At 45.0% G+C, this 23,177-nt stretch overlaps 1 protein-coding gene across 2 annotated transcripts in view; it reads right to left on the reverse strand.

Moving 5' to 3' along the window:
- Positions 1–1,066: 1,066 nt before the first annotated feature.
- CCDC77 (coiled-coil domain containing 77) overlaps positions 1,067–23,177 on the reverse strand; it is a 53,352-nt gene continuing 31,241 nt past the window's right edge. For both annotated transcript variants that reach the window (XM_025400968.1, XM_025400967.1), the window contains 8 exons: positions 16,463–16,559; positions 13,972–14,044; positions 12,394–12,482; positions 10,620–10,768; positions 5,130–5,349; positions 2,944–3,069; positions 2,691–2,843; positions 1,067–1,938 (listed from right to left, as the gene is read on the reverse strand). In XM_025400968.1, the coding sequence (XP_025256753.1) occupies positions 1,792–1,938; positions 2,691–2,843; positions 2,944–3,069; positions 5,130–5,349; positions 10,620–10,768; positions 12,394–12,482; positions 13,972–14,044; positions 16,463–16,559 (1,054 nt within the window). In that variant the 3' untranslated portion in view covers positions 1,067–1,791. The remainder of the gene's footprint in view (positions 1,939–2,690; positions 2,844–2,943; positions 3,070–5,129; positions 5,350–10,619; positions 10,769–12,393; positions 12,483–13,971; positions 14,045–16,462; positions 16,560–23,177) is intronic.

Genomic DNA, 23,177 nt, shown 5'->3' on the forward strand with positions numbered 1-23,177 from the left:
ATATAAAGATGAATGTTATGGAATTGAGACCAGGATGCTAGAAACACGATCAACCGATTGCTGAAGTCAATGGCAGTAGGTCTCAGAGTCATTTGTAAGTAAGTTGGATTATATGATATTTAAAGTTGCTTCTTACTCCAAAATTCTCTAACTTAATACACCTTTTTGTTTTGCCAGCAACAACAAAAGTAATGGTCAGGAAAAGCCAATTCCCTAAGTATCAGGACAGAAGGAAGAATCATCCACTGCCGTAAATCTCTCTAAGGCCTGGGAACAGGGCACTCTAAGAATTTTTGTCCCAGTTTATCAATGGAAAAAACTGATCTGCTATCACAGACTTTTTCAAGAAAAGTAATAGCTTCTGCCCGCAGTACAATCACCACCTCCCTTTACACATCATTAACAATTGTAAATATGAAAACCTGGGTTCTCTCCTTTGTCCTGGGTAAATCAGAAAGATGCTATCTTAAGCAAAGACTGACTTACTACCAAGAGGCTTCCTGGGTATGGAAACAATTATTTTGTCCCAAATGCAATTTGCCTAAAAACGGATAAAGTTTTAGTGTCATCCCCTTTGTGCTACTTTGTTATCTCCAACACTAGATGATTTCAAAGGAGTCATTTAAAAAAATTTGTGGGCTGGGCATGGTTGCTCACGCCTGTTATCCCAGCATTTTGGGAGGCTGAGGTGGGTGGATCACCTGAGGTCAGGAGTTCAAGACCAGCCTGGCCAACATGGTGAAACCCCGTATCTACTAAACAAACAAACAAAAATACAAAAATTAGCAGAGCATGCTGGTGAGTGCCTGTAATTCCAGCTACTTGGAAGGCTAAGGCAGGAGAATCACTTTAATCTGGGAGGTGGAGGCTGCAGTGGGCCGAGATCACACCACTGCACTCCGGCCTGGGTGACAAGAGTGAAACTCTGTCTCAAAAAACCCCAGAAAACTTGTACACTTGCACAAAACTGCAGAGGCCATGGAACAAAAAAGTAAACTGAGTTTTGTGAGTCATTAACGAAGCATAGACATAGTATTGAGAAGAAGTTACAGAAAACTCAAAGAGAATCTTTTGAATGAAATATTTTATTGAAAATAGTTAATTTAAAAATCTATACATCATTTTTCAAAAGCCGTGTTACTGATAAAAATATCAAACTTTCCAAACAAGGATCACTTCTGTTTCATTCACCCTCGCCAAAGTGTCTCCTTAATTTTTCCAGATGGACGTTTTGTGAGTCTCTAGTGCCCTCTGGTGAAACACCATGAAACTGCCCAGAAATGTAATTCAGGCTCTGCTCACGACGGAAGGTGAAATAGCAGAATGAGCGCCTATTCCAATGGGACAGGTTGCGATGCGCTGCCTTCTCCCCCAGCTCAGGAAAACAGCAGCCTCCGTGCATGCGTCTCTCTCTTCAGGGAAAGTATTCTTCCCACGGACACTCCACCAAGCTCACTGCAAAATACCTTCTTCCTAAGTTTTTATCATCACTGTCTTCTAAAAAACAAAAACCTGTTGATACAGACGAGATAAATAATGAAAGCCTCCAGGTCATTCAGGACCAGGCCCCTACTCCCCACAAATGTTAACAGGACAGCAAAAATGATAAAGCAAGCTGAGCCTGCAAGAAAAGCTTTCCTAGTGGTCCCTGGTTCTTCACCCTGTCTTCATAATAATCAACACCATCACTCTAGTCAACTCAGGTTTCCATTTTCTGGCAGCAGATGACCTTGTCCTCAGGTTTCAAGGAGCATGCCTCTTCTAAATGGGGGCCATTTCCAAAAGTAGACATCAACAGAGCCTCAGTTCATTCTCCAGACCAAACACTTTCGACTTAAGATTCTTCAGTTCTCCTTGTATCTTATGTGCCCGTCTATTGCTGTCACGGACCTCACACAGAATGGCAAGATCCTGGTTTGCCCGGACATTAATTGTTGCCTAGGGATTTGAAAAAAAAAAGAAAGAAAGAAATGATTATGGCATATGCCAGGGGAGAGATGTCGGTCAAAAAGACACAGCTCTGTTAGCTCCTTTTTATGAGATTTTGAGTACACAGGATAAATGCCATCCTTAGTTTGTTCAGTGGCTAACTAAAGAAGGAAAATGTAGAATTAAAGCAGAAATCCCATGAACATCCTTCCCGTCCAGTAAAGGAGCCTTGAGCTAGAGATCAATGAACAATGAAAGAGGAGTAAGACAGGCCAGGATAAGCAACACCGCTGGTAAATTTGTCACAGAATGAAAGCAGGCCTCTCCTCTTTTCTGTAACTAAGCTTGTTTGGAGCTCAGGCTAACTGGCTAAATCTCATGAAGAAGGCTCTTGAGGCAACTTGTATTCTAAAGAACTGTGTCTGCCGGAAAAAATCACTCTATCAATCAATTACCCACTTTCCCTAATTGCAAAATAGACATGATTGTTTAATCTGCTTCTTGAATTAGGAGGGATGACAATTTCCGTTACGTTTAGCTCACATCGAAGTATTAATGATGCAATCATTCAGTGATTTCAGGGTATTTTTATTTTCCCTCTAGCATGTACTTGAACTGATTTTCCAGGAGGCTTCCAGACAGTGATCTGTTAGTGTCTGTCAGCACGGAAACAACACATCCTTCTTTTGAGGAGCCTCGTGACCACGTTCCCTCACTTACACCTCTTTTCTCCCTTGTGGCAATCCAGGCCCAGCAATTACCTTATACAACATTTGCTCCAAGTCCTTCAGTTTCTGTCGGAGAACCTTAATATCTGTCTTAAAGCCTTCTACTTCCAAGATCCGTCGACGCTCCAGTGCCTCATAGCGTCTTGTCATTACCTGTAAACGCTTCCCCATCTTGTTAGTGCGATCCTACACACGGGGACGGGGAGGCATTTATGAAGGGGAGGGAAGTGTTTTCCCCAGCCGTCTGCGCTTCCTACTCCGTTGTAAATGGAAGATAATTTTGTACCTTGAAGATCTCTCTCCTCATTCCCTCTTCCTCACGAATTCGGGCAAGTTCCTCTTCTAAGGAAATGCACTGCTCTTGGTACATACCGGACAGCTTTTTCTCTTGGACTAACTTATCTTTTAGGGACTGCAAGTCAAAGGGACAAAAACTATGAACACTCAGTTCTACAGTTTAGGTAATTCAAGTAATGCTTAGGCAAAGAAAGAAAGAAAGAAAAGAAGGGATTTCCAGAGGTACAAAGTGAGTTAAGGAACCAGACGACAAGGAACTTTGAGGAACATCTGAAAATCTCCTACTTCTAGACCAGTCTCGTAAACCCCGTTTCTAAAGTGTACAGAGTAGAAGTTCAAACAAATATTTTTGGCTCTAGGAAGAGTCAGATAATGGACCTCAGAAGCTGTCCCAAGTAAGACATTACAATATATGTTTCTAAAAAGGAAGAATTGTTAACAACAACACTTACTATACATGCTGTATTGAGCAGTTAAAATGATGCTTTAAAAACCCAAATCAGATCATGTTACTTCTTTCACACAGTCCTTCAAAGGCCTAACACTGTTGAGGGCTAAGTTCACACTCTGTACCGTGATGCACACGGCCCTCCACGACTGGCTGCTGCCAACCCTGGCTTCTTAAAGGGCATCCACTTCCTCCTTATTCACTCCTCTACACCCACGACGACAGCCGTCCATTTCCTTGAACATACTCCAGGGCGTATAAACTTGCTTTTCCCTCTGCCAGGGATGTTCTTCCTCAAGGTCTGTAGGGCAAGCTTAGTCCCATTTTTCAGGTCTCAGCAAAAACACCAGATATGAGACAGTGTCCCTGTGCGTTCCTTCTGTTAATACAACAGACTTCCGGCAACTACATATAATCTTCATGTAATTCTTTTACTCCCTTAACACCACATTTTTATAATCTATAATTTTCTTTTTTTTTTTTTTTGAGACGGAGTCTTGCTCTGTTACTGGGCTGCAGTGCAGTGGTGCAATCTCAGCTCACTGCAACCTCTGCCTCCCAGGTTCAAGCGATTCTCCTGCCTCAGTCTCTACCCAAGTAGCTGGGATTACAGGCGCCCACCACCACGCCTGGCTAATTTTTTGTATTTTTAGTAGAGACAGGGTTCCACTGTGTTGGCCAGGCTGGTCTCGAACTCCTGACCTTGTGATCGGCCCACCTCGACCTCCTAAAGCCTTTTTTTTTTTTTTTGAGACGGAGTCTCACTTTGTCACCCAGGCTGGAGTGCAGTGGCATGATCTTGGCTCACTGCAACCTCTGTCTCCTGGGTTCAAGTGATTCTCCTGCCTCAGCCTCCCGAGTAGCTGGGATTACAGGCACCTGCCACCACGCCCGGCTAATTTTTGTATTTTTAGTAGAGACGGGGTTTCACCATGTTGGTCAGGCTGGTCTCGAACTCCTGACCTCAGGTGATCCACCCGCCTTGGCCTCCCAAAGTACCAGGATTACAGGTGTGAGCCATCGCGCCCGCCCTAATCTATAATTTTCTTAGTTATTTGTTAATGTTTCTGTTTTTTCTCACCATTAAAACGTAAATACCATGAGGACAGACCTTGTTTAGATTACTGTAACTCTAGGGCCTAACCCATAGCAGGAGTGCAGTAAATATTTGTGTTTTCTGTTTTTTGTTTGTTTTTTGTTTTTTGTGAGACGGACTCTCGCACTGTCACCAGGGCTGGAGTGCAGTGGTGTGGTCTCGGCTCCCTGCAACCTCCGCCTCCCGGGTTCAAGCAATTCTCCTGCCTCAGCCTCCCAAGTAGCTGGGATTACAGGCGCCCACCATCACGCCCAGCTAAATTTTTTTTGTATTTTTAGCAGAGACGGGGTTTCACCATCGTTGGCCAGTCTGGTCTTGAACTCCTGACCTCGTGATCTGCCCGCCTTGGCCTCCCAAAGTGCTGGGATTCCAGGCGTGAACCGCTGTGCCCGGCCAGCAGTGCAGTAAGTATTTGCTGAATGAATGAATGAATGAATGAATGAACAAGGCTAATATTTTAAATCCCTAAGCGCTATAATGATCAGCTGTTCTTCGAAACCTAGTTCTTGAGGCAGCTGCTACCAGAGCTTTCCGCACTGAATGCACCTTACGTTACAAACTGTAGGTTCTTTGGAATTCCTTCAACTCTCCCAGAAAAATAAATAACTTATTTAAGACATAAGGACATTACCTTAATATATTCACTTTGAGCATGATGACTGTCATGCGTAACGGGCAACACTTTTCCAATTTTATCTTCTTTCTTCTTACACTGCACCCGGTATTGCTTAATCTTTGACATCAGATTATCTTTTTCAAGCATCCATGACTTCTCTTTACTTTGGTTTTCAGATCTGAGTTGCAGAAAATCTTTGGTGCTTTCATAGAGCAGATCTTGGGTGTGGTGAAGACTAGGAACGAAAGTACAAATGCAGACATGAAGATGCACACACAGCACACCTGAAAGCAAGGATCATTCCAAAATGGAAGAGAATGGCTCTTTTTAAAATTGTGTAATATATAAATTTTGTAAAATATTAGCGGTTGTAAAAATCGGATCACTGGCAATCTTACAGGTTTTACTGGGCAAAGTATAATGTATCTACCCATGCTCACTGGTTCACAGACTGTCTTTACAGGTATTTCCCTGAGTGCTCATGATTAGAAGGACTACAGGGATATTTACACATAGCCTGCATAAGTATGGACCATTCCTAGGAATCAGACAAGGAAGAACTAAATCATGGTGTTCTGACAAGGTAATACAAATTCTATAGTATCAGAACCAGCTTTGCTTTTGTGTATGCTGTGCTCCATGTAGAACGGCCTGTATCAAAATCTTATCCTTTGTTTATTTTATTTTATTTTATTTATTTTTTTTTTTTGAGACGGAGTCTCACTCTGTGGCCCAGGCTGGAGTGCAGTGGCCGGATCTCAGCTCACTGCAAGCTCCGCCTCCCGGGTTCACGCCATTCTCCTGCCTCAGCCTCCCGAGTAGCTGGGACTACAGGCGCCGCCACCGCGCCCGGCTAGTTTTTTGTATTTTTAGTAGAGACGGGGTTTCACTGGGTTAGCCAGGATGGTCTCGATCTCCTGACCTCGTGATCCGCCCGTCTCGGCCTCCCAAAGTGCTGGGATTACAGGCTTGAGCCACCGCGCCCGGCCTGTTTATTTTAAAAAGAACTTTTTGTTTTTGACAGGGTCTTGCTCTGTCACCTAGGTTGGAGTGCAGAGGCACAACCATGGCTCACAGCAGCCCTGACCTCCTGGGCTCAAGCAATCCTTCTGTCCCAGCCTCCTAAGCAGCTGGGACCACCTCCCAGGGCGTTTGCCAGCTCATTAAAAATTTGTGTGTGTGTGTGGAGACGGGGTCTTGCTATGTTCCCTAGGCTAGTCTGGTCTGGAACTCCTGGGCTCATACAATCCTCTCACCCCAGCCTCCCAAAATACTGGGATTACAAGTGGGAACCACTGCACCTGGCCTCCTTTTTAAAAAATCAACTTCCTGTACGAAGTCATTTTCAACAACTTTAGCCTATTTTAATTCCTCCATTCTCTGAAATTCCATCCCAGTGTTAATGTTCGCTTGTCTTATAATTCAATACTTGCTCCTCTGTCACATTTTAACTGTCAACATGCACTTTTTCCCACCCTGAGAGAAAGCATATACCTTATTTACTGCTTATTTTTCCCCCAATGCCATGAGATTGTCAAGGATAATACTAACTACTGGACATACACAGGCAGTTAACAGATTCTTGACGACCCTTTCCTGAAATTTAGAAATAGACAATGTTTCTATCTTTAAAAAACAATATCCTTGGAAGTTAGCAACTCATCAGTTTAACATTATCCCCTAGAAAAATGCTACATTGAATGATCTAACTGCTTGCAAGAGTATTAAATACCATGAAGCAATCACTACGGTTTTCTACTGAACAAATAATGTCAGATCCACTTATTTTCATGAGTAAAAGGGCACACAGATACGAGGAAAATGGTAGCATAGTGCCAAGCACACAGTAAGTGTCACAAGATGAAGTCTACAGGCAGGGATGTATGCACGTATATAAAGACAGGACAGAGAGGCTTCACTCAGTTACCACACGGATCTCTCTCACTTTCAGTGAGTTATTTTAATCTGTCTTACGTTACGTTCTCAATCTCAAACGGGGAAAGTATGGGCTTGTTAAAATACAAGTAGCTTGAAAGTGACACCCGAAGGGCAGTCATTAATGGCCTTGGATTTCTTCTTAGGAAGAGCTGTCTAATGGAAGGAACTGATCACGTGCTCAGATATGAAGATAATGCTAAACAAGGAAGGTTATTGATATTCTGGAAAACAGATATAAAATTACAAATTACTGTGACAATTTAAAAATATCTGTCCCTTAAAAACAAAACCCAATGAAAAGTCAAGATGCTATATACTTAAGTGCAAAAACAGTAAAAATAAAAATGAAGATAGAGAAATACTGGCCCAATGCAAACACATTATACTATGTTAAAAGAGACATAGCAGGCCGGGCGCGGTGGCTCACGCCTATAATCCCAACACTTTGGGAGGCTGAGTTGGGCGGATCACCTGAGGTCAGGAGATCGAGACCAGCCTGGCTGACATGGTGAAACCCTGTCTCTACTAAGAAGGAAGTGTCAGAAGGTGCTGCCGCGTAACAAATGTCCGATAAACAACAGCTGTTATAATTAGTCTGGCTGACGCACAAGGCGAACTACAGCAACAGGGGAGGAGCTGAGGCTGAAGGTTTATTTGGTGTCAGATGATGACGTTCCTAAAAATTCATGCTAAGATATCAGGACTTTATCATAAGGTAAATGGAGACTATCAAATATTTTTAAGAAGCTGATAATTACTAATAGAGGAACTAATTCATAGTAGTGAGAAAGATATAAGAACACAAAAGGCTGGGTGTGGTGGCTCACGCCTATAATCCCAGCACTTTGGGAGGCCAAGGCGGGTGGATCACGAGGTCAGGAGATCGAGACCATCCTGGCTAACATGGTGAAACCTCGTCTCTACTAAAAATACAAAAAATAATAATAATAATAAATTAGCTGGGCATGGTGGCGGGCACCTGTAGTCCCAGCTACTTGGGAGGCTGAGGCAGGAGAACGGCGTGAACCCAGGAGGCGGAGCTTGCAGTGAGCCGAGACTGTGCCACTCCACTCCAGCCTGGGCGACAAAGCGAGACTCTGTCTCAAAAAAAAAAAAAAAAAAAAGAACACAAAGGATCAGCAATAGGAACAATTTAAACAAAGGAATAGAGTTTGAATTAATGTACTAAGAATGAGAGTTCAGGGCTGGGCACAGTGGCTCATGTCTGTAATCTCAGTGCTTCAGGGGGCTGAAGTGAGAGGATTGCTTGAAGCCAGGAGTTCGAGACTAGCTTGGGCAACACAGCGAGACCCCATCTCTACAAAAAATAATAAAAATAAGCCAGGTTTGGTGGTATGCACCTGTAATCCTAGCTACTTGGAAGGCTGAGGCAGGAGGATTGCTCGAGTCCAGGAGCTCAAGGCTGCAGTGAGCTATGATCACGCCACTGCACTCCAGTCTGGGCAAAAGAGTAAGACCCTGTCTTTACTGGAAAAAACAAAACAAAACAATCGGAGAGGAGATACTTTCCTGAGTGCTAACTTCAGGTTATATGATTAGAAGGACTACAGGGATATTCACACATAGCCTGCGTAAGTATGGACCATTCCTAGGAATAAGACACGGAAGTACTAAATCATGGAGATCTGACAAGTTAACACAAGTTCTACAGCATCAAAAGCAGCTTTGCTTTTGTGTATGCTGTGATCCATGTAGAACTGCCTGTATCAGAGAGCAGAGAAAGGACTTGAGAGGGTTTTTAGGCTCACAATCCATAGGGTTTGGAATTAAGGAATAAGAAAGTTAAGAGCTGAAGATGATCCTGTGGTTTCAAACCTGGGAAACTGAATACATGTGATGTCATGAAACTAAATGAAAAGAAGAAAGAAGTAGTAGGTTTGAGATGGGGATGGGAGTATTTATTGGGAGAAACAAACAGTGTGGTTTCAGTAGTGGTAAATCAAACACATTCAACTGAGAATGTCCTTATGGCATTAGGTCTGGCCACTGGAACTAGGCAAAAGGGTGAAGGGGTTAGACGGGTAGAAGAACCAAGAAAGACAGGTGCTGCAGAAATCAAGGGAAATGAATTACAAGGAGGGGCTGATCTGTGATGCCAAACATGCAAGAAGATACTACGTATAATAAGGACTGAACAGAGATATAACTGGTCTCAGAAGTTAAGAGGTCGGCCAGGGCTGGGCGCAGTGGCTCACGCCTGTAATCCCAGCACTTTGGGAGGCTGAGGCGGGTGGACCACCAGAGGTCATGTGTTCGAGACCAGCCTGGCTAACACGGTGAAACCCCGTCTCTACTAAATTTACAAAATTAGCTGGGTGTGGTGGCGGCGCCTGTGATCCCAGCTACTTGGAAGGCCGAGGCAGGAGAATCGTTTGAACCTGAGATGCAGAGGTTGCAGGGAGCCAGGATCAGCCTCTGCACTCCAGCCTGGCGACCGAGTGAGACTTAGTCTCTAAAACAAAATAAAAAAGTTAAGAGGTCAGTGGTGACCCCAGAAAGGGCGTGTTTAATAAAATGGGGGGGTGAACCCCAGAAAGGGCGTGTTTGATAAAATGGGGGTGAACCCCAGAAAGGGCGTGTGTAATAAAATGGGGGGGTGAAGCCAGACTGCAGAGAGGTAAAGAAAGGTAAGCAGGTTAGGAACAAAAACAATGAGGACAGAGTTGGCCATTTTTTGTTTTTATTTTTTCAGATTTAAAAAATAACTTTTATTTTTTAAAAGTACGTGCATTATAGGAAACTAAAACACACAAGAAGCAAAGAACAAAGTCATCCACAATCAGAATCGCTTTACAGTTTATAAACTGTAAAGTTTACAGGACGCTCGAGTTCCTGCGTGTGTGCAGACACAACACCCACTTTTATGGGATTGAGATCGTACGGTATGTATCGTGCTGTTTCGTACATCAGAGATATTTACAGTTCAAAATCCCAAAGCTACATGAGTATTCTGATAACCGAGAACACACTATACCAACTCAATCTGTTAGAGAAAAATACAATCCTGCCTTTCTTGGGACAGAAGTTTCATAGAAGCCAAAAAGGACAACACGTCGCTAGATAAAAGCACTGGCAGAGTTCCGATTAAAACACTGAGTGTGCAGTTTTTTGGTGTAGATATGTAAACTCATGTTTTCCATATTCATGAAGGGGCAAACAAAAGCAAAGGGCCCCACGACACTGAGTCAGACAGTATATATCAGTGGAGAAAAGAACACTTTTTTTTTTTGGAGACAGGGTCTCACTCTGTCGCCCAGGCATGAGCGATTACAGGCGTGAGCCTGGCCTAAGAACGCTTCTTAACCACCAGAAGCTAAACCACCACAGTAGATTGACAGGAGCACATGAAATACCATCAGCTCTGCAACGGCATGCCTGGAACAGCGAGATACTCACCTACGTAGAACCAGGGGTTTCTGAGGAAGACAATTTTTTCAAGGTTCCCTTTAGTTCTATGACCTGCTGTTGTTCAAGTACAAAACGCTAACTTTTAAGTCACTCAGAAAAATAAAATACCTGTTAGGTTCAGCTTTCTTAGACACTCACTTTTTGGTTAGCTCTTTGATTTTGTTCTGATTTCTCTGGTGCTGAACTTGTATTTCCTCAAGGTGAATCCGTCTATCCTCCATGAGCCCTTCAATTTGTTCTCGAGCAAGTTTGGTCTGCTCTCCCAGCTGAGCCTGCAGTGCTTCCACCTAGACAGGCCAAAAAGGGGTGAGGAATCCAACCCTACTTCCACTTACTTCATACCTCTAGGAAAACTGAGCCTTTCTCCAGAAAAATTAAAAAACAAACAAAAAAATCTCACTCCTAATCCTCTTGTTCATTTCAAGACAAGGTCTTGCTCTGTCCCCCAGGCTGGAGTGCAAGGGGCATGATCATAGCTCACTGCAGCCTCAACCCCATGGGCTCAGGCAGTCCTCCCTGCCTCAGCCTCCAGGACTACAGGTGTGTCCCACCACACCCAGCTAATTTTATTTTTATTTTTTGTAGAGATGGGGTCTCACTATGTTGTCCAGGCTGGTCTGGAACTTTTGGGTTGTAGAGATAGGATCTCACTATGTTGTCCAGGCTGGTCTCGGACTTTTGGGTTGTAGAGATGGGATCTCACTATGTTGTCCAGGCTGGTCTCGGACTTTTGGGCTCCAGCAATCATCTAGCCTCGGCCTCCCAAAGTGCTGGGATTACAGGCACTACCATGCCCGGCCCAGTTCCTCTTAATGTCTTATAAATGGGGTTAAGCTATACAAGAGTAGATTCTTTGTCCAAACGAAACCCAGCATCTACATCACACAAACAAAGCTACAAAATCGTTTCCCCTACCCTGTGATTTTTGGCTTTTCACTATCTCCCTTGACTGCCTCCCTTTAAGACACCCTTCCTGCCCAGAAGCAAAATGACTCTTGGTTTTTGGTTTCAAAAAGTACAGCAAAATGAATATAAGGTAATTTCCTTCTCTGTGTCTGGCTATCACGACTCCACATGGAGATACTAGCCAAAGGTACAAACTGTCATTAAATCAACAGAGATTTAACCTAGTAAGGACAGAAATTTTAGTGCAATCAGATGAACAATCATGGTTCCAAATGACACATAATAACCAGGAGGTAACAGAACAGTTCATTACTTTCCTAGACTTTAAACCTAAGCACTAAATAAATGAATATACCACCAAACGTTGATCTGTCAGCATAGACAAGCTTCCCTCTGCAATCTCTGTATATCCCTAGGCCAGTGGATTCTTACTTTGTAATGGTTTTGGTGGACGGGGCTTAGTACATTGAACTGAAGGTTTAGAGTAGCACTTTTAGCATGTTCAAATAGAAAAGGATGGTTTTAAAATATAAGCTCTTGGGCCGGGCGCGGTGGCTCAAGCCTGTAATCCCAGCACTTTGGGAGGCCGAGACGGGCGGATCACAAGGTCAGGAGATCGAGACCATCCTGGCGAACCCGGTGAAACCCCGTCTCTACTAAAAAATACAAAAAACTAGCCGGGCGAGGTGGCGGGCGCCTGTAGTCCCAGCTACTCGGGAGGCTGAGGCAGGAGAATGGCGTGAACCCGGGAGGCGGAGCTTGCAGTGAGCCGAGATCCGGTCACTGCACTCCAGCCTGGGTGACAGAGCGAGACCCCGTCTCAAAAAAAAAAAAAAAAAAATATAAGCTCTTGGAAATTAAGAACAATCTCAATTTTCTCAGTCACATGAGGCTTAGATGGAACCTGTGTGCAAGGAGATGCTTATCACACGATACTGCGGGTACGTTATATAAAGCCAAGCTTGTGGATAAGAGCCATCTGGGTCTGCCAAAACACATTCTTTACCTGCAGGATGAGTGTCTGTACGTCTCTCTGGTAACGTTCAGAACTTCCTCTTCTCTCTCGCGATGGTCTTCTTTTGCTTATTTTAGGATCTAAAATAGAAAACAAAATCCGTCAAGAAGGTTTTACCCGGCTTTTCCGTCTGCTAGTGAAGCATCCGCATTTCCCGCGCAGGGGAGTTCAGATTCGTTTACCTGTGAGGGACGGAAAGGAAGAAGGGAAACATCGTAACCACAGTGCTTAACTTTTCAAACAGGAATCTGTCAGGGAACTCTGCAAGATGTCACCTAAATAATCCTACTCATCTTCTGGCAGAATCAACCACTAAATTTTCCTTAGAATCAATCACTAAAATAGTTGTGTCTATTTTCTTAGTAAAATACTATTTAATCAGAATAAGGCCAGGTGTTGTGGCTCATGCCTGTAATCCCAGTGCTTTGGGAGGCCAAAGCAGGACAATCACTTGAAGCCAGGAGTTCAAAACCAGCCTGAGTGACACAGTGAGAACTCCTCCCTACACAAAATAAGGTAAAATACAAAAAATTAGCCAGGCGTGGTGGCATATGCCTGTCGTCCCAGCTACTCAGGAGATTGAGGTGGGAGGGTCACTTGAGTCCAGGAGTTGAAGGTTACAGTAAACCATGCTCATACCACTGTACTGCAGCCTGGGTGACAGAGCCTGTCTCAATCAACCAATCAATCAATCAAACAGAATAAGGAATAAGAAAAACATTTTGGTTATGACATATCACACAATTTTCAAAAGACAAGGTTATTTTAAAGATAAGGAACGCTAAAAATTGAGCTGAGCAGGCCGGGTGCGGTGGCTCACGCCTGTAATCCCAGCACTTTGGGAGGCCAAGGCAGGCGGATCACCTGAGGTCGGGAGTTTGAGACCAGCCTAACATGGAGAAACTCCCTCTCTACTAAAAATACAAAATTAGCCAGGTATGGGGTGCATGCCTGTAATCCCAGCTACTCGGGAGGCTGAGGTAGGAGAATCACTTGAATCTGGGAGACAGAGGCTGTAGTGAGCAGAGATCACGCCACTGCACTCCAGCCTGGGCAACAAGAGCAAAACTCCATCTCAAAACAAAACAAAACAAAAAGACACAATTGAACTGAGCAAAATTTAATTTCTTGGATGGTTCAAGAAGCTCATTAAGACATTAGACCACCAAACGCATCATTATGAACATCAATTCTCACTGTACAGTAGGGAAAACATTTCCAATTGTGTGCGCTGTGCTTTTTTTTTGAGACAGAGTCTCGCTCTGTTGTGCATTGGTGTGATCTCGGCTCACTGCAAACTCCGCCTCCTGGGTTCAAGCAATTCTCCTGCCTCAGCCTCCCAAACAACTGGGATTACAGGCACCTGCCACCATGCCTGGCTAATTTTTTGTGTTTACATCGGTTTTGCCATGTTGGCCAGGCTGGTCTCGACCTCCTGACCTCAGGTGATCCACCCACCTCAGCCTCCCAAAGTGCTGGGATTACAGGTGTGAGCCACCGCGCCCAGCCTGCCCTGTGATTTTCAATTCTGCATTGATGAGAATTTCTAATAGGTTATATGTTTGTTACCTGCTTTGAAAGCTGAAGATTCATTCTGCTCACGTTCACCTACAGCCTGGATAGTCCTTTGGAGAATGGTGACCTAAGGAAGCAAACACTGGTATTGAAGTAGCCTTCCTATAAACGTAATGTTTTATTTTTCAGCCTTAGTTCTGCAGATTGAACGCTGTAAGTTAAATTTGTCAAAACTGATATGATTATATAAGGATGTCATACATATGAAAGACCACACAGGCAAAGTAACAAACCGGATAAAACCCTGTGTTGACAATATAAACTTAAAAAAGTTGGCCGGGTGTGGTGGCATGTGCCTGTGGTCCCCGCTACTCAGGAGGCTAAGGTGGGAGGGTCGCTGGAGCCCAGGAGCTCAAGGCTGCAGTGAGCTATGATCGCTCCACCGCACTCCAACCTGGGCAACAGAATGAGACTTTGTTTCTAAAAAAAATAAAAACAAGGCCGGGCGTGGTGGCTCACGCCTGTAATCCCAGCAATTTGGGAGGTCGATCGGGGGGCAGATCACCTGAGGTTGGGAGTTCAAGACCAGCCTGACCAACATGGAGAAACCCCATCTCTACTAAAAATACAAAATTAGCTAGGCGTGGTGGTGCGTGCCTGTAATCCCAGCTACTCGGGAGGCTGAGGCAGGAGAATCATCTGAACCCAGGAGGCAGAGGTTGTGGTGAGCCGAAATCGCACCATTGCACTCCAGCCTGGGTGACAAGAGTGAAACTCTGTCTTGAAAAATAAATAAATAATAAAAATAAATAAATACATAAATAAAATTCCAGGGCTATTTAGTAATATATGATTAAAAACAAAACCAAGAACAGCTTGGGGCACAGTGGTGCACCCCTGTAGTTCCGGCTACTTGGAAGGATGGTGCCTAAGCCCAGAAGTGTGAGTCCAGCCTAGGCAACAGGCCAAGACCTCAGCTCTAAATTGTTTTTATTTTTATTATTATTTTTTTTTTAAAAAAAGCAGCTCTTTGGCCGGGCGCGGTGGCTCATGCCTGTAATCCCAGCACTTTGGGAGGCCGAGACGGGTGGATCATGAGGTCAGGAGATTGAGACCATCCTGGCTAACACAGTGAAACCCCGTCTCTACTAAAAAATACAAAAAACTAGCCGGGAGAGGTGGCAGACGCCTGTAGTCCCAGCTACTCGGGAGGCTGAGGCAAGAGAATGGTGTAAACCCGGGAGGCGGAGCTTGTAGTGAGCTGAGATCCGGCCACTGCACTCCAGCCTGGGCGACACAGCAAGACTCCGTCTCAAAAAAAAAAAAAAGCAGCTCTTTGGTGGGTGTGGTGGCTCACGCCTGTAATCCCAGCACTTTGGCAGGCCAACACGGGCAGACTGCTTGCACAGACCAGCCTGGGCAACATGGTGAAACCCCGTCTCTACAAAAAATACAAAAATTAGCTGGGCGTGGTGGTGCACATCTGCAGCCCCAGCTGATTGGGAGGCTGAGGTGGGAGGAGTGCTTGAGACCGGGAGGCAGAGGTTGTAGTGAGCTGAGATTGCGCATTGCACTCCAACCTGTGTAACAGAATGAGACTTTGTCTCAAAAAAAAAAAAAAAAAGTAGCTCTTGGCCAAGGACCTTCAGGAAACAGAAGTATACATATACAGATATGTATAAAAATGCTTGGCCGGGCGCGGTGGCTCAAGCCTGTAATCCCAGCACTTTGGGAGGCCGAGACGGGCGGATCACGAGGTCAGAAGATCGAGACCATCCTGGCTAACACGGTGAAACCCCGTCTCTACTACAAAAAATACAAAAAACTAGCCGGGCGAGGTGGCGGCGCCTGTAGTCCCAGCTACTCGGGAGGCTGAGGCAGGAGAATGGCGGGAACCCGGGAGGCGGAGCTTGCTGTGAGCTGAGACCCGGCCACTGCACTCCAGCCTGGGCGACAGAGCGAGACTCCGTCTCAAAAAAAAAAAAAAAAAAAAAAAAAAAAAAAAAAAAAAAAAATGCTCAGGAACTATTTACAGAAGTGAAAAAATAGAAATAGTATACACAGACACATAACTATTTCTACAGCAATGGAAAAAGAGATGGAGGTATGTTTACCAAAGTATTAATAGTGGATTGTCTCTGGGGTATAGGATTATGAGAACCTGCCACTTTTACATGATAGATTACTATACTCTGTTTTTAATGAAGACCATGGATATCATTTGTAATCAGTATAAACAAAGATTTAAAAAAGAAACTTAAGAATCAAAACTTTCTCCCACACAGTCTGCTCCTGCTTTCCTCTCTGTCTCAGCTAAAACAGCCACCCCTCTGTGTTTCAGGTTTCTACACAGTGAAATGGGGTAAACGATGCTACTTCCTGAGGTTTTTGAAGAAAAATGCTTTAACAACTCAGGCAAACAAAGCACTATGATGGCTAATTCTCCACCTGCCTTCTCTAGCGAATACTAACATTCTTCTGACGATGGGCCCTAGCCTGTGATTTGTGAAGCCATACTCACCATGCTCCACCAAAGATTACTTACTTTGTGAGGAGGCTCCTTACAAAAATAGGTCACTTCTCCAGCGTCTGTTCCCACAAGAGCCAAGAGATTCTGAATCTTGTTCTTGTCTTCTAGCTCCCTGCAATTCTCATGGAAAGCAAGCACATATTATTCAATGTCCCAAGTAAGTAACCCTTGCTGTCTAAAGGATCTCCCTTCTATTTTTTTTTAAACAATAGTAACCTCAAATTAAAACAGTAACCTCAAATTAAAATTGAATAGTTATGTATCTAGACTTTAGCTCTACTTTGTAAAACATCAGGTATTTCCATTCAGAGAACAGGGGCCAGGGCACCTCTCAGCTCATTCTTTTTTTATTTTTTATTTTTTGCTTTGTCACCCAGGCTGGAGTGCAGTGGCGCCATCTCCACTCAGTGCAAGCTCCGCTTCCCGGGTTCCCGCCATTCTCCTGCCTCAGCCTCCCGAGTAGCTGGGACTACAGGCGCCCGCCACCATGCCCGGCTAATTTTTTTTTAATGTATTTTTAGTAGAGACGGGGTTTCACCATGTTAGCCAGGATGGTCTCGATCTCCTGACCTCGTGATCTGCCCATCTCGGCCTCCCAAAGTGCTGGGATTACAGGTGTGAGCCACTGCGCCCGGCCCTTCTCAGCTAATTCGAAAAGGGAACTGTAGCGGCTGCTGAGGCGCACTGCTCAGATCTTCCTCTTCAGGGCTGATGGCTCATTCTGCCATTTGCCAGGAATGCTGCCTGCTGATAGCTTGTAGTTGAATCTCCAGCCAAGGGAACTGCCTCTCATTCCTCAGGGACAGTCCATATCCAGTGCCTGGTCAATGAGGGAATACAAAAATCCAATCCCCTGCCTCAGTTCAGGATATCTCTGAAGAGCGATCCCAGCTTCAGAGACCCCTGTGGTGCTGGACGAGGCAACTGAGTCCCAGTTTAAGTTCCCTCACTTCCCAGTAAAATTCCTGCAAGCAAATCTCCACTGCACAGTCTGTTTCCCACAGAACTCGACCTAAGATAGCTGACGTCCGGACTGGACCAAGGAAGCAAACGCTAAAAAGGGATTTCGGGCTCGGTGTGGTGGCTCATGCCTATAATCCCAGCACTTTGGGCCGAGGCAGGCGGATCACCTGAGGTCAGGAGTTCGAGACCAGCCTGGCCAACACGGTGAAACCCCGGTCTCTACTAAAATGCAAAAATTAGCTGGGCATGGTGGCGCACACCTGTAATCCCAGCTACTCAGAAGGCTAAGGCACAAGAATCGCTTGAACCTGCGAGGTGGACGTTGCAGTGAGCCAAGATTGCACCACTGCACTCCGGCCTGGGTGACAGAATAAGACTCTGTCTCAAAAAAAAAAAAAAAAAAAAAAAAATTAATTAATTTAAAAAAAACATAAAAGGGGATTTCAGAGCCAGTGACATGGAGATGGTTTACAGAACATGGCGTTTCTCGCAGCAAGGGAGATGGGTAGTCAACAGAGAATAGCTTAAACAATAAAAGATAAGTCAAAGATGGAAAAGAGGCTGAGGGCTGCGCCCCGTACAAAATCACAATCTCTGACTCAGTCCGTTTTTCTTTGTTTGTTTTTTTTTTTTTTGAGACAGAGTCTCGCTGTCACCCAGGCTGGAGTGCAATGGCGCCATCTCGGCTCACCACAACCTCCGCCTCCTGAGTTCAAGCAATTCTCCTGCTTTAGTCTCCCGAGTAGCTGGGACTACAGGCATGTGCCACGACGCCCAGCTAATTTTTGCATTTTTAGTAGAGACGGGGTTTCACCATGTTGGCCAGGCTGGTCTTGGACTCCTGACCTCAGGTGATCCGCCCACCTCAGCCACCCAAAGTGCTGGGATTACAGGCGTGAGCCGCCGCGCCCGGCCTCAAGTCAGTTTTAAGTCCTAGTGACAATTACCTAAAGAAGAGGCTCGAACTCCTAGAAGGTAAGACCCTGTGACACCACAGAGTAGATATTCATGCTAATGATTCCCCACATCCTCCAAAGGGTCTACAGCCATTTATTCAAGTAACTACATACTGCGAAAAAGGAAAGACCTGGGCATTTTAAGGACTGCTGGATACAGGGTCTAAGCTGACACTGATACCAGATAACCTGAAGCATCATCATGGCACTGGGGCATGTGGGGACCGTGGAATAAATGGAATTTGGGCACGTCCAGCTCACAGCAGGTCTATGGGATCCACCAAATCAAGGTTCATTTCTTCAGTTCCCAAATGATTAAAATGGACATACGAGGTAGGGGGCAGTACCTCCAAATTAGCTTCTTGGCTTCCGGGGTAAGCTAAGTGAAAGCCTCTGAAACTGCCCCTCCCTACCCAGTCAAGATGATCAATAAAGACCTAAAGAATGTAGCGGTGGAGGTTCTTACCAAAGCCTCGTTTCATTCCTCAGTATGGCCTATACAAAACCAGGTGGATTCTGGGGATAGCAGCAGACTACCACCAAGTAGGCCCCAATTTCAGGCATGGTGCCAGGTGTAGGACCTTTGCTAGAACAGAAATACTTAGTCTCAGGCACATGGTAAGTGGTGAGTAATTAGGCAAATGCATTCCTTCCTACCCCTCAAAAGACCAGAGGCAGTTCACATCATGTGATGTGGACAACGGTGTACGTTTATAGTCTTTCCCAAGGCCATGTTAATGCTTTTACTCTCTGTCAATACAGTGTAAAAGAATCTGGGCCAGCGCGGTGGCTCACACCTGTAATCCCAGCACTTTGGGAGGCTGAGGCAGGTGGACCACAAGGTCAGGAGTTCGAGACCAGCCTGACCAAGATGGTGAAACCCCATCTCTACTAAAAAGTACAAAAATTAGCCAGGCATGGTAATGCACACCTGTAGTCCCAGCTACTCGGGAGACTGAGGCAGGAGAATCACTTGAATCCGGGAGGCAGAGGTTGCAGTGAGCCGAGATCACGTCACTGTACTCCAGCCTGGGTGACAGAATAAGACTCTATCTCAAAAACAAACGAACAAATGAAAACAAACAAACAAAAAAGAATCTGGATCTGGCTACTCTACAGATCACCAGGAGCTCACTACTGATGATATTGCATTAAATCAGACTGCATGAACAAGAAACAGCAAGTGCACTGGAACCTTTGGGAAGATACATGTGCTCCAGAGGGTTGGAGATGGACCTCACGAAGCACATCAGTCAAGTCTTTAAGGCTGTGATCTAGGCATGCCAGGATATTCCCTCCCAAGTAAAGATCAAATTATTTCATCTGGTACCTGCCACACCGAGAAGGAAGCATAATGCCTGAAAGGCGACTTCAGGCTCCGAAGACAACACCGTCCGTATTTTGGAACACTGCTCTGACCCACGTACCAACTGACACAGACGGCGAGCGTTCAGCGCGGCCCAGGGTTGAAAGGACGCGCTGCGGCTTGGGACATGTAACTCGGCAGATCCTATGGTGTCTGTGGTGGCACAAGGTACCAACCGGAGTTTACGGCAAGCAACACTACAAGAATCGTGACAGACCCTGAGAATCTGCCGCAAGACCACGCCGTCTACAGCTGAGAATGACGTCACATTTGAAAACCAGCTTCTGCCATGCTACTAGATCCTGCTAAAAATGGAGCACCTGACGGCGGGACACCAAAAAAACCATGCGGCGAGGCTGGGCACGGTGGCTCACACTTGAAATCCCAGCACTTTGGGAGGCTGAGGAGGGCGGACTGCTTGAGCTCAGGAGTTCAAGACCAGCCTGGGCAATATGGAAAAACCCTCTCTCCACAAAAAATACAAAAATTAGTCAGGTGTGTTGGCTCATATCTGTAGTCCCAGCTACTTGGAAGGATGAGGCAGGTGGATCACTTGAGCCCGGGAGGCGGAGGTTGCAGTGAGCGGAGATCATGCCACTACACTCCAGCCTGGGTGACTGAGCAAGATCCTGTCTCAAAATAAATAATAATAATAATAATAATAATAATAAAGAAACCACGTGGCTAAGTCTTTTCAACAAATGATGTTGAGAAAACTGGACATCCACATGCAAAAGAATGAAGTTGGAACCTTACCTAATGCTATATTCAAAAATTAACTCAAAATGGATCAAAGACCTAGACATAAGAGCTAAAATAATAAAAGTTTCAGAAGAAAACATAGGAGAAAAGCTTCCTGACAATGAATTTGGCAATGATTTCTTCGATGTGATACCAAAAGCAGAAGCAACAAAAGAAAAAAAATACATAAATTGAACTTCATAAAATTAAAAACGCCTTGCTCAGCATGGTGGCTCATTCCTTTGGGAGGCTGCGGCAGGAGGATCACTTGAGGCCAGAAGTTTAAGACCAGCCTGAGGAATATAGTGAGACCCTCCCGTCTCTACAAAAAAATGAAAAAAAGAAAATAAATTAACCAGGCATAGTGGTGCATGCCTATAGTCCCGGCTACTCCCGAGGCTAAGGCAGGAGGATCACCCTGGCTAACAGAGCGATACCCTGCCTCTAAAAAAAAAAAAAAAAAAAAAAAAGGAGAAAATAAAAAGGCAATCTATGGAATGGGAGAAAATATTTGCATGTATCTGTATGTCTAATAAAGGTTTAGTATCCAGAATATATAAAGAACTTCTATGGCCAGGCACCGTGGCTCACATCTGTAATCTCTGCACTTTGGGAGGGTGAGGTGGGAGGATCACTTGAGCGCAGGAGTTTGAGACCAGCCTGGGCAACATAGCAAAACTCCAACTCTACCAAAAATACAAAAATTAGCCAGGCGTAGTGGCACATGCCTGTAGTCCCAGCTACTCGGGAGGCTGACATGGGAGGAGAGCTTGAGCCCGGCAGACAGAGGCTGCAGTGAGCCGTGATCACGCCACTCACTGTAGCCCGGGCAACAGAGCGAGACCCTGTCTCAGCAACAACAAAAACAACCCAATTATTAAAATGGGCAAAAGATCCGAATCAATACTTCTCCAAAGAAGATATATAAACGGCACAGGAAAGATGCTCGAGATTTTAAGATGCAAATCAAAACTCCCTCACACCTGTAAGGTGTTTCTGTTTATTTGATAGTAAGACGGTTACTATCAAAGAAACAGAAAATAAGGCTGGGCACAGCGGCTCAAGCCTGTAATCCTAACACTTTGGGAGGCAAAGGTGGGCAAATTGCTTGAGCCCAGGAGTTTGAGACCAGCTTGGGCAAAATGGTGAAACCCCATCTCTTCAAAAAACACAAAAATTAGCCAAGCACAGTGGTGCACACCCGTGGTCCCAACTAATTAGGAGGCTGAGGATGGGGGATCATCAAAGCCTGGGAGGTTGAGGCTGCGGTGAGCTGTGACCATGCCACTGCACTCCAGCCTGGTTGACTGAGCAAGACCTTGTCTCCAAAAAAACAAAACCCAGAAAATAACAAGTGTTGGCCAGGCACGGTGGCTCATGCCTGTAATTCCAGCACTTTGGGAGGCTGAGGCAGGAGGACTGCTTGAGCTCAGGAGTTTGAGACCAGCCTGGGAAACATGGTGAAACCTTGTCTCTACCAAAAAAAAAAAAAAAAAAAAATAGCTGGGCATGGCGGCACATGCACGTAGTCACAGCTACTTGGAGGCTGAAGTGTGAGGATCACCTGAGCCTAGGAGGTAGGTAAAGGCTGCAGTGAGCCAAGATCATGCCACTGCACTCCAGCCTGGGTAAGACCCTGTCTCAAAAAAAAAAAAAAAAAGGCTTAAAGGAAAAAAAAAAAAGAAAATAACAGGTATTGGTAAGGATGTGGAGAAACTCAAACCCTTGTGCACTGCTGGTGGGAATATAAAACAGTATAGCCACTATAGAAAATAGCATGGCAGTTACTCAAAAACACAAAAACAGAATTACCATATGATCTACTTCTGGGTATATACACAAAAGAATTAAAAGTAAGGTCTCGGACGGGCACAGTAGCACACACCTGTAATCCTAGCACTTTGGGAGGCTGAGGCAGACAGATCACTTGAGCTTGGAAGTTGGAGACCAGCCTGGGCAACATGGCAAAACCCTGTCTCTACAAAAATTACAAAAAAAATTAGCCAGGCATGTTGGTACACACCTGTAGTCCCAGCTACTCAGGAGGCTGAGGTGGGTGGATCGCTTCAGTTTGGAAGGCGGAGGTTACAGTGAGCTGAGATCCATTGGCGGATGAATGGACAAACCAAATGTGGTACGTACATATAATGGAATATTGTTCAGTCTTAAAAAGCAAGAAAATTCTGACACATGCTACCACATGGACGAACCTTGAAGACATTATGCTAAGTGAAATAAGCCTGACATAACAAATATTGTATGATTCCTCTTACGTGAGGTACCTGAAATAGTCAAATTCATAGAGACGAAAAGTAGAAGGGCGTGTTCCAGGAACTGGGGTAACGGGGAGGTGGGAGTTACTGTTGAATGGTATACAATTTCAGTTTAGGAATATGAAAATGCTCTAGAATTCAACGCTGGTGACAGTTGTGCAACAATGTGAATATACTTAATGCCACTGAATCGTACACTTCAGACGGCTAAAATGGTAAACTTTTGGTTCTCTGTATTTTCCCCTCCCACTCCCAGCACACACACACGGAAACGCACTGTAACGGAACACATAGTTTACTGCTCAGATTCCCCCTCATGATCACGACATTTATCTCCCAGGAGCTCAGCTCTTCTCTAAAAATTACACTTGGCTGAAGGGGGCTTCCTCTCCCACGTTTACACCCCCTTCCTGGGGACAGCCTGCATCCTA

This window comes from Theropithecus gelada, chromosome 11, assembly GCF_003255815.1.
Source record: "Theropithecus gelada isolate Dixy chromosome 11, Tgel_1.0, whole genome shotgun sequence".
Classification (NCBI taxonomy): domain Eukaryota; kingdom Metazoa; phylum Chordata; class Mammalia; order Primates; family Cercopithecidae; genus Theropithecus; species Theropithecus gelada.